The sequence below is a fragment of the Globicephala melas genome, chromosome 12, assembly GCF_963455315.2.
Source record: "Globicephala melas chromosome 12, mGloMel1.2, whole genome shotgun sequence".
Classification (NCBI taxonomy): domain Eukaryota; kingdom Metazoa; phylum Chordata; class Mammalia; order Artiodactyla; family Delphinidae; genus Globicephala; species Globicephala melas.
The window spans coordinates 37,249,679-37,268,639 of NC_083325.1; the positions used below are offsets into that span (position 1 = coordinate 37,249,679).

Here is an 18,961-nt window from a genome sequence, read left to right on the forward strand (position 1 = left end):
TAAGGTCAGGACAGGTTTTGCCACCAAATGAGTTTGAACCAAATTTCCAAAAAATAATACTTAAAAAAAGTCTTTAGGCAGTAGAGATTTTGGATATTGAGATTACAAAAAAAGGAACGTAAAAATTTTATCTTTTAAAAATATACAAATGAATGTATATGCAAAACAAACAGGCTGACAGATATAGAAAACAAGAGCCGTTCCCACTGGGGAAAGGGAAAGGGAAGGGGCAAATTAGGGGTATAGGATTAAACTATACAAACTACTATGTATAAAATAGATAAGCAACAAGGATACAAGCACATGGAACTATAGCCTTATCGTGTAATAACCTTTTTCTTTTTTAACATCTTTATTGGAGTATAATTGCTTTACAATGGTGCGTTAGTTTCTGCTGTATAACAAAGTGAATCAGCTATATGTATACATATATCCCCATATCCCCTCAACTCCTGCGTCTCCCTCCCACCCTCCCCAACCCATCCCTCTAGGTGGTCACAAAGCACGGAGCTAACCTCCCCATGCGATGCTCCCACTAACTGTCTATTTTACATTTGGTAATGTATATATGTCAATGCCACTCCCTCACTTCATTCCAGTTAACCCTTCCCCCTCCCAGTGTCCTCAAGTCCATTCTCTACGTCTGCGTCTTTATTCATGTCCTGTCCCTAGGCTCGTCAGAACCATTGTTTTTTTTAGATTCCAAATATATGTGTTAGCATACGGTATTTCTTTTTCGCTTTCTGACTTACTTTACTCTGTATGACAGACTCTAGGTCCATCCACCTCACTACAAATAACTCAATTTCGTTTCTTCTTATGTCTGAGTAATATTCCACTGTATATATGTGCCACACCTTCTTTATCCATTCATCTGCCAATGGACACTTAAGTTGCTTCCATGTTCTGGCTATTGTAAATAGTGCTGCAATGAACATTGTGGTACATGACTATTTTTGATTTATGGTTTTCTCAGGGTATATGCCCAGTAGTGGGAATTCCAGCTCATATGGTAGTTCTACTTTTAGTTTTTTAAGGAACCTCCATACTGTTCTCCATAATGGCTGTATCAATTTACATTCCCACCAACAGTACAAGAGGGTTCTCTTTTCTCCACACCCTCTCCAGCATTTATTGCTTGTAGATTTTTTTGTTTATGGCCTTTCTAACAGGTGTGAGGTGAACCTCACTGTAGTTTTGATTTGCATTTCTCTAATGATTACTGATGTTGAGCATCCTTTCATGTGTTTGTTGGCAATCTGTATATCTTCTTTGGAGAAATGTCTATTTAGATCTTCTGCCCATTTTTGGATTGGGTTGTTTGTTTTTTTGATATTGAGCTGCATGAGCTACTTGTATATTTTGGAGATTAATCCTTTGTCAGTTGCTTCATTTGCAAATATTCTCTCCCATTCTGAGGGTTGTCATTTGGTCTTGTTTATGGTTTCCTTTGTTGTGCAAAAGCTTTTAAGTTTCATTAGGTCCCATTTGTTTATTTTTGTTTTTATTTCCATTTCTCTAGGAGGTGGGTCAAAAAGGATCTTGCTGTGATTTATGTAAAAGAGTGTTCTCCTACGTTTTCCTTTAAGAGTTTTATAGTGTCTGGCCTTACATTTACGTCTTTAATCCATTTTGAGTTTATTTTTGTGTATGGTGTTAGGAAGTGTTCTAATTTCATTCTTTTATATGTAGCTGTCCAGTTTTCCCAGCACCACTTACTGAAGAGGATGTCTTTTCTCCATTGTATATTCTTGCCTCCTTTATCAAAGATAAGGTGACCATATGTGTGTGGGTTTATCTCTGGGCTTTCTATCCTGTTCCACTGATCTATATCTCTGTTTTTGTGCCAGTACCATACTGTCTTGATTACTGTAACTTTGTAATATAGCCTGAAGTCAGGAAGCCTGAAGTCAGGGAGGCTGATTGCTCCATTTTTCTTTCTCAAGATTGCTTTGGCTATTCTTTTGTGTTTCCACACAAATTGTGAAACTTTTTGTTCTACTTCTATGAAAAATGCCATTGGTAGTCTGATAGGGATTGCACTGAATCTGTAGATTGCTTTGGGTAGTATAGTCATTTTCACAATGTTGATTCTTCCAGTCCAAGAACATGGTATATCTCTCCATCTGTTTGCATCATCTCTAATTTCTTTCATCAGTGTCTTATAGTTTTCTGCATACAGGTCTTTTGTCTCCCTAGGTAGGTTTATTCCTAGGTATTTTATTTTTTTTGTTGCAATGGGAGTGATTTATTCTTTTTGTTGCAAATGGGAGTGTTTCCTCAATTTCTCTTTCAGATTTTTCATCATTAGTGTACAGGAATGCAAGAGATTTCTTTTCATTAATTTTGTATACTGATACTTTACCAAATTCATTGATTAGCTCTAGTAGTTTTCCAGTAGCATCTTTAGGATTCTCAATGTATAGTATCGTGGCATCTGCAAACAGTGAGAGCTTTACTTCTTTTTTTCCGATTTGAATTCCTTTTATTTCTTCTTCTCTGATTGCTGTGGCTAAAACTTCCAAAACTATGTTCAATAATAGTGGTGAGAGTGGACATCCTTGTCTTGCTCCTGATTTTAGAGGAAATGGTTTCAGTTTTTCACCAGTGAGAACAATGTTGGCTGTGGGTTTGTCATATATGGCCTTTATTAAGTTGAGGTAAGTTCCCTCTGTGTCTACTTTCTGGTGAGTTTTTATCATAAGAGGGTGTTGAATTTTGTCAAAAGTTTTTCCTGCATCTACTGAGATTATCATATGGTTTTTATCCTTCTGTTTGTTAATATGGTATATCACATTGATTGATTTGCATATATTGAAGAATCCTTGAATTCCTGGGATAAATGCCACATTAGCATGGTGTATGATCCTTTTAGTGTGCTGTTGGATTCTGTCTGCTAGTAGTCTGTTGAGGATTTTTGCATCTATGTTCATCAGTGATATTGGCCTGTGGTTTTCTTTCTTTGTGACATCTTTGTCTGGTTTTGGTATCAGGGTGATGGTGGCCTCCTAGAATGAGTTTGGGCGTGTTCCGCCCTCTGCTATATTTTGGAAGAGTTTGAGCAGGATAGGTGTAAGCTCTTCTCTAAATGTTTGACAGAAATTGCCTGTGAAGCCATCTGGTCCTGGGATTTTGTTTGAAGATTTCTGATCACAGTTTCAACTTCAGTGCTTGTGATTGGTCTGTTTATATTTTTTATTTCTTCCTGGTTCAGTCTTGGAAGGTTGTGCTTTTCTAAGAATTTGTCCATTTCTTCCAGGTTGTCCATTTTATTGGCATAGAGTTGCTTGTTGTAATCTCTCACGATTCTTTATATTTCTGCAGTGTCAGTTGTTACTTCTCCTTTTTCATTTCTAATTCTATTGATTTCAGTCTTCTCCCTTCTTTTCTTGATGAGTCTGGCTAGTGGCTTATCAATTTTGTTTATCTTCCCAAAGAACCAGCTTTTAGTTTTATGTATCTTTGCTACCGTTTCCTTCATCTCTTTTTCATTTATTTCTGATCTGATCTTTATGATTTCTTTCCTTCTGCTAAGTTTGGTGTTTTTTTGTTCTTCTTTCTCTAACTGCTTTAAGTGTAAAACATCTCTTTATTTGAGATGTTTCTTGTTTCTTGAGGTAGGATTGTATTGCTATAAACTTCCCTCTTAGAACTGCTTTTGCTGCATCCCATAGGTTTTGGGTTGTCATGTCTTCATTGTCAATTGTTTCTAGGTATTTTTTGATTTCCTCTTTGATTTCTTCATTGATCTCTTGGTTATTTAGTAGCGTATTGCTTAGCCTCCATGTGTTTGTAGTTTTTACAGTTTTTTTTCCTGTAATTGACATCTAGTCTCATAGCATTGTCATCAGAAAAGATATGTGATATGATTTCGATTTTCTTAAATTTACCAAGGCTTGATTTGTGACCCAAAATATGATCTATCCTGGAGAATATTCCATGAGCACTTGAGAAGAAAATGTATTTTGTTGTTTTTGGATGGAATATCCTATAAGTATCAATTAGTTCATCTTGTTTAATGTGTTATTTAAAGCTTGTGTTTCCTTATTTATTTTCATTATGGATGATCTGTCCATTGGTGAAAGTGGGGTGTTAAAGTCCCCTACTATGATTGTGTTATTGTCGATTGTGTTATTGCCATAACCCTTTTATGGCTGTTAGCATTTGCCTTAAATATTGAGGTGTTCCTATGTTGGGTGCATAAATATTTACAATTGTTATATCTTCTTGGATTGATCCCTTGATCATTATGTAGTGTCCTTCTTTGTCTCTTGTAATAGTCTTTATTTTAAAGTCTATTTTGTCTGATATGAGAGTTGCTCCTCCAGCTTTCTTTTGATTTCCATTTGCATGGAATATCTTTTTCCTTCCCCTCACTTTCAGTCTGTATGTGTCCCTAGGTCTGAAGTCAGTCTCTTGTAGACAGCATATATATGGGTCTTGTTTTTGTTATCCATTCAGCCAGTCTGTCTTTTCATTGGAGCATTTAATCCATTTACATTTAAGGTAATTATTGATATGTGTGTTCCTATTACCATTTTCTCAATTGTTTTGAGTTTGTTTTTGTAGGTGTTTTCCTTCTCTTGTGTTTCCTGCCTAGAGACGTTCCTTTAGCATTTGTTGTAAAGCTGGTTTAGTAGTGCTGAATTCTCTTAACTTTTGCTTGTCTGTAAAAGTTTTAATTTCTTCGTCAAATCTGAATGAGATCCTTGCTGGGTAGAGTAATCTTGTTTGTAGGTTTTTCCCTTTCATCACTTTAAATATGTCCTGCCAGTCCCTTCTGGCTTGCAGAGTTTCTGCTGAAAGATCAGTTGTTAACCTTATGGGGAATCCCTTGTATGTTATTTGTTGCTTTTCCCTTGCTGCTTTTAATATGTTTTCTTTGTATTTAATTTTTGACAGTTTGATTAATATGTGTCTTGACATGTTTCTCCTTGGATTTATCCTGTATGGGACTCTCTATGTTTCCTGGACTTCATTGACTATTTCCTTTCCATTGTTAAGGGAAGTTTTTAACTATAATCTCTTCAAATATTTTCTCAGATCCTTTCTTTTTCTCTTCTTCTTCTGGAACCCCTATAATTCGAATGTTGGTGCATTTAGTGTTGTCCCAGAAGTCTCTGAGACTGTCCTCAATTCTTTTCATTCTTTTTTATTCTGCTCTGTGGTAGTTATTTCCACCATTTTATCTTCCAGGTCACTTATCCATTCTTCTGCCTCACTTATTCTGCTATTGATTCCTTCCAGAGAATTTTTTTATTTCATTTATTGTGTTATTCATCATTCTTTGTTTGCTCTTTAGTTCTTCTAGGTCCTAGTTAAACGTTTGTATTTTCTCCATTTTATTTCCAAGATTTTGGATCATCTTTACTATCATTACTCTGAATTCTTTTTCAGGTGGACTGCCTATTTCCTCTTCATTTGTTTAGACTGGTGGGTTTTTACCTTGCTCCTTCATCTGCTGTGTATTTCTCTGTCTTCTCATTTTGCTTATCTTACTGTGTTTGGGGTCTCCTTTATGCAGCTGCAGGTTCGTAGTTCCCGTTGTTTTTGGTGTCTGTCCCCAGTGGCTAAAGTTGGTTCAGTGGGTTGTGTAGGCTTCCTGGTGGAGGGGACTAGTGCCTGTGTTCTGGTGGATGAGGCTGGATCTTGTCTTTCTGCTGGGCAGGTCCATGTCTGGTGGTGTGTTTTGGGGTGTCTGTGGCCTTATTATGATTTTAGGCAGCCTCTCTGCTAATGGGTGGGGTTGTGTTCCTGTCTTGCTAGTTATTTGGCATAGGGTGTTCAGCACTTTTGCTTGCTGGTCGTTGAGTGGAGCTGGGTCTTAGCATTGAGACGGAGATCTGTGGGAAAGCTTTCACCATTTGGTATTATGTGGGGCTGGGAGGTCTCTGGTGGACCAATGTCCTGAACTTGGCTCTCCCACCTGAGAGGCTCAGGCCTGACACCAGGCAGGAGCACCAAGACCTTGTCAGTCACATGGCTCAAAAGAAAAGGGAGAAAAAAAGAAAGAAAGAAAAATTTAAAAAAATAAAAATTAATTAATTAATTAAAATAATTAAAATTAAAATTTTTAAAAAATAATTAAAGAAATAAAAAATTTTAATAAAAAAATGAAAAGTAACAAAGAGAGCAACCAAACCAATATACAAACCCAACAATAACAAGTGCTAAAAACTATACTAAGATAAACATAAAAATCAGAAACAAGTCAGTCACACACAGGAAACCCCAAGCCTACAGTTGCTCCCGAAGTCCACTGCCTCAATTTTGCATTGATTTGTTGTCTATTCAGGTATTCCACAGGTGCAGGGTACCTCAAGTTGATTGCGGGCATTTAATCCACTGCTCCTGAAGCTGCACAGAGAAATTTCCCTTTCTCTTCTTCGTTTGCACATCTCCTGGGGTTCAGCTTTGGTTCTGGCCCCAGCTCCGTGTGTAGGTTGCCTTCAGGCTTCTGTTCCCGCCCAGAAAGGATGGGGTTAAAGCAGCAGCTGATTAGGGGGCTGTGGGTCACTCATGCCAGGAGGAGGGAGGGGTATGGCAGTTATAATTGGAATGCGGGGTGAGCCTGTGGTGGCAGAGGCCAGTGTGACATTGCAACAGCCTGAGGCGCACCGTGTGTTCTCCCATGGAAGTTCTCCCTGGATCACGGGACCCTGGCAGTGGAGGGCTGCACAGGCTCCCAGTGTTCGGGGTTAGGGGGGTGAGACGTGTGGATAGTGACCTGTGCTTGCACACAGGATTCTTCGTGGCTGCAGCAGCAGCGTTAGCACTTCATGCCTGTCTCTGGTGTCCGAGCTGATAGCCACGGCTCGTGCCCGTCTCTGGAGCTCGTTTAGGCAGTGTTCTGCCTTCTGTGGGCAGACAGGAAAGGAATCCCCTCTCCTCGCACACCCCGAAACAATGGTCTCTTCCCTCTTAGACAGGTCCAGACTTTTCTCCGGACTCCCTCCAGCTAGCTGTGGCACACTAGCCCCCTTCAGCTGTGTTCACGCCGCCAACCCCAGTGCTCTCTCTGGGATCTGACCTCCGAAGCCCGAGCCTCAGCTCCCAGCCCCCACCCACCCCAGCGGGTGAGCAGACATGCCTCTCAGGCAGGTGAGTGCTGGTCGGCACTGATCCTCTGTGCGGGAATCTCTCCGCTTTGCCCTCTGCATCCCTGTTACTGAACTCTCCTCTGTGGCTCTGAAGCTTCCCCCCGACCACCCCCCGTCTCTGCCAGTGAAGGGGCTTCCTAGTGTGTGGAAACCTTTCCTCCTTCATAGCTCCCTCCCCGAGGTGCAGGTTCTGTCCCTATTCTTTTGTCTGTTTTTTCTTTTGCCCTACCCAGGTACGTGGGGAGTTTCTTGCATTTTGGGAAGTCTGAGGTCTTCTGCCAGCATTCAGTAGGTGTTCTGTAGGAGTTGTTCCACATGTAGATGTACTTTTGATGTATCTGTGGGGAGGAAGGTGATCTCCATGTCTTACTCTTCCACCATCTTGAAGGTCCCCCTCATGTAATAACTTAATGGAGCATAATCTGTAAATATACTGAATTGCTATGCTGTATACCTGAAATTAATATAATATTGTAAATTAACTATACTTCAATTAAAAAAATAACTTTATCTTTTAGGTTTCAACTTATACATCACTTTCAATAGAAAGCTTCCCCTCATCCACCAAGACTGGGTTAAGCACTCTTTATATGTGCACATTTAACACCCTATACTTTTATTGTGGTGGTTGCCTGTTTATTTCCCTCTCAGACTGTAGGATACTTGGAGTCAGGAGCCATAGCTTTTTCAGTATTATACTCTCAATAACTAGCAAATATGTATGACATGGTATCCATTTAATCAACAGTTAGTGAATGAATAAGCAAATATGAATACCAAGACTTTAATCTGGTGAAGTTTTATATTGTTCTACTTGCTTGATCTGTAAGGTATGATTAACATTAATAAAGTTGATGAACTGGGACAAAAATTAAAACTTAAATTTGTTAGCTAGGACATTTTACAAAGTAAACTACTACATGAAATAAATTGTTTAACATGCAGTAGTTTATTTACTACTTTAACACAGGGTTTCTTGCGTCACACATAGATAAATACCTCACAGTAGACTTTAGATGTTAATCCATGTAAGGTCCCTTCCGGGGTCAAGAATTGATACAATATCTAAGATTAACTTTAAATAATCTGGTTTAAAAAACAGTGGGAATGAAATAAAAGTGGGGATGAAATAAGTTTACCAAAGTATTGAAGATTATTGAAGCTTGGAGATGGGTACATAGAGGTTTATTACTCCTTCTACATTTTTTTTCTTATTTCTTTTACATTGAAGTATAGTTAATTTACAATGTTGTGTTAGTTTCTGGTGTACAGCAAAGTGATTCAGATATATAGAGATATACATATATCTATATATATCCTTTTTCACATTCTTTTCCAGTATACTTTATTACTATAAACTATAAGATATTGAATATAGTTCCCTATGCTATACAGTAGGACTTTGTTGTTTATCTATTTTACAGATAGTAGTTTGTATCTGCTAATCCCAAACTCCTAATTTATCCCTCTCCTACCCTTTCCCCTTTGGTAACCGATGTTTTTTTTCAATGTTTGTGAGTCTGTTTCTGTTTTGTAAATATGTTCATTTATATTATTCTTTAGATTCCACATATAAGTGATATCATATGATATTTGTCTCTCTCTGACTTACTTCACTTAGTATGATAATTTCTATTATCATAGTGAGTAAATGAGATAATGTGTATATAGCATTCCACACAGTACCTGATATATAGTAAGTATCCAATAAATTTGTTACGGTAATGTATTTTGGAGACTTCTGCATTTTATTGGGATATTTTATATTAAACAAAAACTTTAAATTTCACTGATTGTGGGGTTATAACAAAGTGCAAAGAAAATAAAGATATCAAAATTCCGTTTTTGAATGCTCTTTTGGAGCATGCCTTCTCAGTGTCACAACAATTTACTAAGAGACTTTCAAACAAAACCCAGACTTTACAAGAGAAAAAGACAGTCCTTTGAAATTCACTAGGTCTTCTGTATGTAATGTGGAAACATACATACAGAAAGCATGTATTAAAATGTAAAGCAGAGCACAATATTATAACATGTTATTGCTACAGGAATAGAACTGTTTCTCTAGACCAGAGTCAATTTCATCATTCACCACTGAGGGGAGCTGTAACCTAGGAAAAGGTTTATATAGCATTGCAAGGTTAAACTTTCTAGAACCTTGTAATATTGGTTTAATAAATTCTTATTAAAATATCTTTCAAATTAATTTGACAAGTATGCCTGAATTCTCTTTTGGAGACCTTACAAGAAATAATAAAGCTCATTATATCTATGTAACTGTAATAGTGGAATCCCTATCCCCCTTCCTTGCTTTTTCTCTTTAGCACTTATATATTTAACATGTATTTAACATATATTATATATTTATATTATCTAACATAGTATATATTTCCCATATATTAATTTTTATTTTCTGTCTCTCTCTCTCACACACACAAATGTAAACTCCATGAGGAAGAGATTTTTAATGTGTTTTATATACCACTCTATTGCCAGTACCTAGAAGAGTGCCCAACACAAAATACATACTCAGTGAATTACCTGCTACTGAATGAATGAATGAATATGATGATGTCAAGCAAAGTGAACTGCTACTACCTGAAAAATGTAATGTCTACTTATATTGAATTTAGGTTTAAAAGAAAATTTCTAAGAACAGTTCTTTAATCCTATACATGAGTATATAGAGAGATCCCATGAGAATGGCTTAGTATACATTCATAGTAGAATCCCTCTTAAATCATCTGAATGTCACAGAGAATTGGTCAATTAAAGGGAAGAATTATAAATACTGATACACAAACATTTTAATTTTGTTTAATACATATTAATGTGTTTCATTCACCAGTTTTCATGGGCTCTTCTTTGAGTATAATTTCGTTGACTGCCAATTTTCTCATAATCAACAGCCATAACGTATCATTAGTGTACTTCAATCACTTTTAAATGAAATCAATATATACGGAAAAAAGAGAAATAATCTGAATGCAAAATCCTTTCAGATTTTCATAAATTTTCCCAATTTTTTACAGTTGTATTTCCACACCAGATTTGAGAGCAGTTTTAACAACTCACTTCTATCAACTCTTTCTAAAGCATTTTAATGGTTTTCATGAAATAATGCCTCAAACTGATATTTCACTGGCCTAGGAAACATCTAATTAAATTATATAATTACAATAACGGGTCAACAGCATTACACGAGGTCTTGTAAGGGGTCAAACTCAACTTACAACTCACCTGTGAGAGAAGTGTGCAGAAGTGTGTCAGAGAGTAGCCTACTAACCATGTTGACACATATGGGATTAAAACCAGGACCTTTTACAGACAGAATGGAAAGTATGAGGTAATCCATGTAAATTAACTAGAGACTGATCAGGAGAACCTCTACTGTAATGACATATGGATCCCTCACATAATATCTCACTGCCACTAGAGTCTACTTTTTGAATTTTTCTTCAATATAGTTGATGAATGCTAATTCCTGTCTTAAAAAGAATAAACCTTACAGGATACTGAGTTTGAGTATAATCATTTATTCACTCACTCCTTCAACAACATATAATATATTGAGTACCTAGTACACAAAAGGTACTATGTAAAAAAATTGTGATAGCTACAAATGTAAGTGGAACAGAACTCTTCCCCTATTACTTTGCCAAGCAAGAGTCCTTTTAGCACCTCAGAAAACTGACCTAGGTTTTCCAGAAGAGGAGAAAGAGTTAACACACCTGGATAGGTAGAGAAAAAAAATATTCTCAAAATTCATTTTTTTCTCACCATACAGAAGTTGGTCCCAGCAGAAAAAAATTAAGTTCCTCCTGAAAACTAAAGAGGGAGACATGCCCAATTCTAGTCTATCTTCCATGTGAGAATACACCACTTTTGTTTTGTTTTAGGGTTAATTATATAAACTCATCCTTTCACATTAAATAGTTCACAATTTATGATAGTCGCCCTAATTTAAAGTATGTAAATTACTGTGTTCTCCTTTAAGTTAATGTATTTTAAATGGTTTAGTCACAACATGTGCATTCATGCTCTTTCCCATGCATTAATAAGAGTAAAACAATTTCACCACAGTTCCTAAGTCTGGTAACTTTATACAATGTAAGTAAATAATGGATGCATTTAATACTTACCTCTTTTAAAAAATAAACATTAGGCTAGTAAAATAGGTCAAATCCCATAAATGTCTCTTCAAAAACAAAACAAAAAAAACCTGCTGTAAAAACAGGCAAAAGTCAACAATAAATAATCATAAGAAACTCATCTAATAAACTATTTGTTATTTTCTTGCATTAGGTTCCTAGCAATCATCATTATTGCTGTCACTATATTATTAATAGCTAAGGAATTAATTGTGTGTTCCTCTCACATTCTGATTAATTTTACTTCTCTTCAAATTAGGTCTTCAATACGTAGGTTCCCCTAAGTTCTGATCATCTCTTTAAAGATGGCGGGTTTTGTTTTTTGTTTTTTTAATACCCATGGCTGAGAAGTTAGGTTTCTACTACAAAGGCTAATACGTGAAAAGTATGTTTACATGAAAAGCAAGTTGAAACCACAATTCAATTTTCTTTCTTTCATTCTTTGGTTTTTTTTTCCCCCTAATCCTGGCATAGGAAATAACTATTATAGCAACAAGGAGTAGGGGGAAAGAACGGTTGTGCTAAAAAAGTTCAGAATAGGAAACTTGCAATAATACTCATAATCCATTCCAGAAATAAAAATATACAGAAAATATATATGCCAATATTGATTGCTTAAAGAAAGATATAAATTAGGGAGTTATTAATTGATCCCAAAATGACATGCCAGATAACTCTTTTAAATATTTCATTCTCCAAGAACTTGAAAATCAAAAATTTGATCTACAAAAAAGATAATTTCCAAAAAAGTTTATAAAAATATTCCTATTGACTGAAACAAAGTCATGGACCTAGAAAATCCCTCTGAGATCATTTAGTAGAAACCTTTCATTTTACAGATGAAGAAATTAACTCCTAGAAAATAATCTCAAGGTCACCAGCTTTGAAGGCACATCAGGATTTATACTCAATTCTAACCAATCAAAAGCTCATGTCTTCTCTATACTATGATATGGGAGAAAGGAAAATGCATTTTTTTCATATAAGAATATGAGGAGGCAGAATGACAAGAAGGTAGAAAATCTTTCAGCTATTAAAAAGCATAATGATGGCTGGAAATCTCCACAAATGCAATGTTCTCTCCACAAGGTAACTCAGAGTAAGGTCTCCAAAATCTTCTGATGACAGAGTAAAATTTAACCTCTAGTAACAGTTCAATTAAAATTTTGGTTTTATAAAGTTTTATAAACAATATGAATAGTTAAAAGTCATCTATATTATTTTTATTAGATTTTTGTGAATCTAATTTAATAATAAACACTTGGAAAGAAGAATTGCTAATGTATTTTATTTTCCATTTTCCTCCTATGGCCACTCCCTTACCTAAGATTTCTAGCAACTTCAATCACTTGAGTAATAAATAGGCAAATGAGCAAAATAAGCTGCTGGGCTTAAATATATTTTTCATAAAAAGGATATAAATGTACACTTTGACTTGAGAAACACATACCCCAACATGGAAAGTATAATCCAAAATATACCTCTTTATCTCATGATCCATTTAAATCTCACTGTTTTAATTTTAGTATTTCTCTATAGACCTTTAAAATATTTTTATAAAATATATAACACAGAACTTAAAAATATTTTTCCTAAAATCCTATAGATTTGAATGCCTTTTGCATCCAAACCTGATCTATATCATATAGCTTTTTTTTTTTTACTTGTACCTTTCAGTAACAGCTTATAACCTATTGCTCAGAAATTTAGAACTGCTGTGCCTCTATCCTAAGATTAATTAGAGGAGTAATAAGAACACCTTTCTAAACAAATATAAAGTTAGTGTTTACATACTTCTACCATTAATTACAACCCCAAATTAACTGGCTAATTCTTTAGTACATCAAATTAACAAAGATGTATAACAGAGCCGCAGGTATTGAAAACCGTAAAAACATCCATTGGGGAGAAGCTCTTAACATAATGAAAGCTAGATTTTTAAGGCTGCAACCAATTTCAAGAAGTGTAAGTTTGTTTGTTTTTAAAACCTCAATGCTATTCCAAGTATAGTGTTCAAACCTATCACTATAGAAAATCCAGAACTGTTAACATGTGTGAACCATAACACAATGACATTGGCTTGATATCCAGCCATCAGAACTCCTTCCACTGTGTTTGGACCTGATCTCCTTCCCAAGCTTCCCAAATCTTCATGTCTAAAAATGGCCCAGCTATTGCTGGAAAAAGTATAAGATTCCTTTCACCACTGAGATATAAAACAAAGTCAGGCACAGAAAGGAAGAATATGCTGTTATAAAGCATGTTATAAAACTGTTACAGGGCTTCCCTGGTGGCGCAGTGGTTGAGAGTCCACCTGCCGATGCAGGGGACACGGGTTCATGCCCAGTCTGGGAAGATCCCACATGCCGCAGAGCGGCTAGGCCCGTGAGCCATGGACGCTGAGCCTGCGCGTCCGCAGCCTGTTGCTCCGCAACGGGAGAGGCCACAACAGTGAGAGGCCCGCGTACCACGGAAAAAAAAAAAAACTGTTACGAATATATTTTAGAACTTTAATAACAATCATGGTAATGATGTCAATGACAATGATAAAAGCTAATATTCATTGAAATTATTTAATCCTCACAAACCTGTAAATTGATTGCTGAGAAGTTAAGAAACTTACCACAATCACAGAGCCTATAAATGGAAGAGCTACGGCTTGCAATTAGGTCTATCAGACTCCAGAATCCACATTCTTTCTCACTGTATCTTCATGGCCTGTCTTCCCTAATCTCCATTCAATAAACATTTATTAAACAACTACTATATGCCTGCAAGTCACCTGGGACTCCACAATATGTAAACTAATTGAAGATGATTATTAAAGTACCACTCTAGAATCCCTCAACCCAAAGAGTTAAAGCATATACTTTTTTTTAAAGATTTCTAAGATCATTCATAGTTTCATTCAACAAATGTTTCAATGAACATTTGTTATGTGAGAAGCACCATATCAGATGCTAAATAGATAAAAAGATGAATAAGACATGATCCTTCCCTCAAGCCCCCAACAGAATACATAGAGCATATACATAATTCAGCATTGAAGAGTATTTTTACGTCTATATTTTTAACAAAAATATTTACAAATAATTCTGCTACCGGCTATCATTTCATTTAAAAAATTCTAAAAGTTACAAATCACTATTTAATTTTTATAAGGCAACATTTCTCCTACCACCAAAATGCTAATGTACCTTAGTAATTTATACAGTCAAAAATATGAAAGGTGACAGAATTTACGATTAGCTTACATTTTCTATGACAAATGTCCACTCTTTATCTTCAAATTCCTCTGCATGAGGATCCTGTAACAAAAGTAAAATATAAAGTTGAAATACATTTCTTAATTCAGTCAATCCAGTTAAAAAAATACAAACAGCCTTGCTCCTAGCTTTTTCCAACTTTTTAAAAAAGGAGAGGCAGAATGGCCTACTCTTAAGAAACTTCCATAACTTACCTAAATTTAAATCATTATTTTTTACTAAGAAATTCTCTATTTTACTTATGTTAATGCATATCATTATCTTCTATCATTGCATCTAAAACAATACAAAAAGAAACTGAGGGACAAATATATGATATCACTTATATGTGGAATCTAAAAAAATTGGTACAAATGAACTTATTTACAAAACAGAAATAGAGTCAGAGATGTAGAAAACAAACTTATGGTTATCAAGGGGGAAGGGGGGGTGGGAGGGATAAAATGGGAGATTGGACTTGACATATACACACTATATATAAAATAGATAATTAATAAGAACCTACTGTATAGCACAGGAAACTCGACTCAATACTCTGTAATGACCTTCAGGGGAACAGAATCTAAAAATGAGTGGAGAGAACCAACAGGAGGATGGCGGAAGAGTTAAGACACGGAGATCACCTTCCTCCCCACAGATACATCAGGAATACATCTACACGTGGAACAACTCCTACAGAACACCTACTGAACGCTGGCAGAAGACCTCAGACCTCCCAAAAGGCAAGAAACTCCCCACGTACCTGGGTAGGGCAAAAAAAAAAAAAGAATAAACAGAGACAAAAGAATAGGAACGGGACCTGCACCAGTGGGAGGGAGCTGTGAAGGAGGAAAAGTTTCCACACACTAGGAAGCCCCTTTGCGGGCGGAGACTGCAGGTGGCGGAGGGGGGAAGCTTCGGACATAGAGCCACGGAGGAGAGCACAACAACGGGTGCGGAAGGCAAAGCGGAGAGATTCCCGCACAGAGGATCGGTGCTTACCGGCACTCATCAGCCCGAGAGGCTTGTGTGCTCACCCGCTGGGGCGGGCGGGGCTGAGAGCTGAGGCTCCAGCTTCAGTCAGAGCGCAGGGAGAGGACTGGGGTTGGCGGCATGTACACAGCCTGCAGGGAGTTAGTGCACCATGGCTAGCCAGGAGGGAGTCCGGGGAAAAGTCTGGACCTGCCGAAGAGGCAAGAGACTTCTTCTTCCCTCTTTGTTTCCTGGTGCCCGAGGAGAGGGGATTAAGAGCGCAGCTTAAAGGAGCTCCAGAGCCAGGCTCGAGCCGCGGCTAACAGCGCAGACCCCAGAGATGGGCAAGAGATGCTAAGACTGCTGCTGCCGCCGCCAAGAAGCCTGTGTGCGAGCACAGGTCACTCTCCACACCTCCCTTCCGGGGAGCCTATGCAGCCCGCCATGCCAGGGTCCCGGGATCCAGGGACAACTTCCCCGGGAGAACGCACGGTGTGCCTCAGGCTGATGCAATGTCACGCCAGCCTCTGCCACCGCAGGCTCGCCCCGCACTCCGTACCCCTCCCTCCCTCCGGCCTAAGGGAGCCAGAGACCCCGAATCAGTGGCTCCTTTAACCCCGTCCTGTCTGAGCGAAGAACAGACGCCCTCCGGCGACCTACACACAGAGGCGGGGCCCAATCCAAAGCTGAGCCCCAGCAGCTGTGCAAACAAAGAGGAGAAAGGGAAATCTCTCCCAGCAGCCTCAGGAGCAGCGGATTAAATCTCCACAATCAACTTGATGCACCCTGCATCTGCAGAATACCTGAATAGACAACAAATCATCCCAAATTGAGGAGGTGGACTTTGAGAGCAAGATTTATTATTTTTTCCCTTTTTCCTCTTTTTGTTAGTGTGTATGTGTATGGTTCTTTGTGAGATTCTGTGTGTATAGCTTTGCTTTCACCATTTGTCCTAGGGTTCTATCCGTCCGTTTTTATTTTACTTTTTAAAAAAATTTTTTTCTTAGTAATTTTTTATTAATAACTTTATTTTCTTTTATCCTCTTTCTTTCTTTCTTTCTACTTTTTCTACCTTTTATTCTGAGCCGTGTGGATGAAAGGCTCTTGGTGCTTCAGCCAAGACTCAGCGCTGTGCCACTGAGGTGGGAGAACCAACTTCAGGACGCTAGTCCACAAGAGACCTCCCAGCTCCACGTAATATCAAACGGCAAAAATCTCCCAGAGATCTCCATCTCAACACCAACACCCAGCTTCTCTCAACGACCAGCAAGCTACAGTGCTGGACACCCTATGCCAAACAACTAGCAAGACAGGAACACAACCCCACCCATTAGGAGAGAAGCTGCCTAAAATCATAAGTCCACAGACACCCCAAAACACACCACCAGACGTCCACCTGCCCAGCAGAAAGACAAGATCCAGCCTCATCCACCAGAACACAGGCACTAGTCCCCTCCACCAGCAAGCCTACACAAACCACTGAACCAACTTTAGTCACTGGGGACAGACACCAAAAACAACGGGAACTACGAACCTGCAGCCTGCAAAAAGGAGACCCCAAACACAGTAAGATAAGCAAAATGAGAAGACAGAAAAACACACAGCAGATGAAGGAGCAAGATAAAAACCCACCAGACCTAACAAATGAAGAGGAAATAGGCAGTCTATCTGAAAAAGAATTCAGAACAATGATAGTAAAAATGATCCAAAATCTTGGAAATAGAATAGAAAAAATGCAAGAAACATTTAACAAGGACCTAGAAGAACTAAAGATGAAACAAGCAATGATGAACAACACAATAAATGAAATTAAAAATACTCTAGAAGGGATCAATAGCAGAATAACTGAGGCAGAAGAACGGATAAGTGACCTGGAAGATAAAATACTGGAAATAACTAGTGCAGAGCAGAATAAAGAAAAAAGAATGAAAAGAACTGAGGACAGTCTCAGAGACCACTGGGACAACATTACACGCACCAACATTCGAATTATAGGGGTTCCAGAAGAAGAAGAGAAAAAGAAAAGGACGGAGAAAATATTTGAAGAGATTATAGTTGAAAACTTCCCTAATATGGGAAAGGAAATAGTTAATCAAGTCCAGGAAGCACAGAGAGTCCCATACAGGATAAATCCAAGGAGAAACACGCCAAGACACATATTAATCAAACTGTCAAAAATTAAATACAAAGAAAACATATTAAAAGCAGCAAGGGAAAAACAACAAATAACACACAAGGGACTCCCCAAAAGGTTAACAGCTGATCTTTCAGCAGAAACTCTGTAAGCCAGAAGGGATTGGCAGGACATATTTAAAGTGATGAAGGAGAAAAACCTACAAACAAGATTACTCTACCCAGCAAGGATCTCATTCAGATTTGATGGAGAAATTAGAACCTTTACAGACAAGCAAAAGCTGAGAGAGTTCAGCACGACCAAACCAGCTTTACAACAAATGCTAAAGGATCTCCTCTAGGCAAGAAACACAGAGAAGGAAAAGACCTACAATAACAAACCCAAAACAATTAAGAAAATGGGTATAGGAACATACATATCGATAATTACCTTAAATGTAAATGGATTAAATGCTCCCACCAAAAGACACAGACTGATGAATGGATACAAAAACAAGACCCATATATATGCCATCTACAAGAGACCCACTTCAGACCTAGAGACACATACAGACTGAAAGTGAGGGGATGGAAAAAGATATTCCATGCAAATGGAAACCAAAAGAAAGCTGGAGTAGCAATTCTCATATCAGCCAAAATAGACTTTAAAATAAAGCCTACTAGAAAAGACAAAGAAGGACACTACATAATGATCAAGGGATCGATCCAAGAAGAAGATATAACAATTGTAAATATTTATGCACCCAACATAGGAGCACCTCAATACATAAGGCAAATACTAACAGCCATAAAAGGGGAAATCGACAGTAACACATTCATAATAGGGACTTTTAACACCCCACTTTCACCAATGGACAGATCATCCAAAGTGAAAATAAATAAGGAAACACAAGCTTTAAATGATACATTAAACAAGATGGACTTAATTGATATTTATAGGACATTCCATCCAAAAACAACAGAACACACATTTTTCTCAAGTGCTCATGGAACATTCTCCAGGATAGATCATATCTTGGGTTACAAATCAAGCCTTGGTAAATTTAAGAAAATTGAAATTGTATCAAGTATCTTTTCCGACCACAACGCTATGAGACTAGATGTCAATTACAGGAAAAGATCTGTAAAAAATACAAACACATGGAGGATAAACAATACACTACTTAATAATGAAGTGATCACTGAATAAATCAAAGAGGAAATCAAAAAATACCTAGAAACAAGTGACAATGGAGACACGACGACCCAAAACCTATGGGATGCAGCAAAAGCAGTTCTAAGAGGGAAGTTTATAGCAATACAATCCTACCTTAAGAAACAGGAAACATCTCGAATAAACAACCTAACCTTGCACCTAAAG

At 37.5% G+C, this 18,961-nt stretch overlaps 1 protein-coding gene across 7 annotated transcripts in view; it reads right to left on the reverse strand.

Moving 5' to 3' along the window:
- The window catches only part of EHBP1 (EH domain binding protein 1), a 346,734-nt gene that overhangs the window by 251,725 nt on the left and 76,048 nt on the right, over positions 1-18,961 (reverse strand). For all 7 annotated transcript variants that reach the window (XM_060309152.2, XM_030877350.2, XM_060309154.2 and 4 more), the window contains exon 5: positions 14,506-14,559. In XM_060309152.2, coding sequence (XP_060165135.1) covers positions 14,506-14,559 — 54 coding nt within the window. The remainder of the gene's footprint in view (positions 1-14,505; positions 14,560-18,961) is intronic.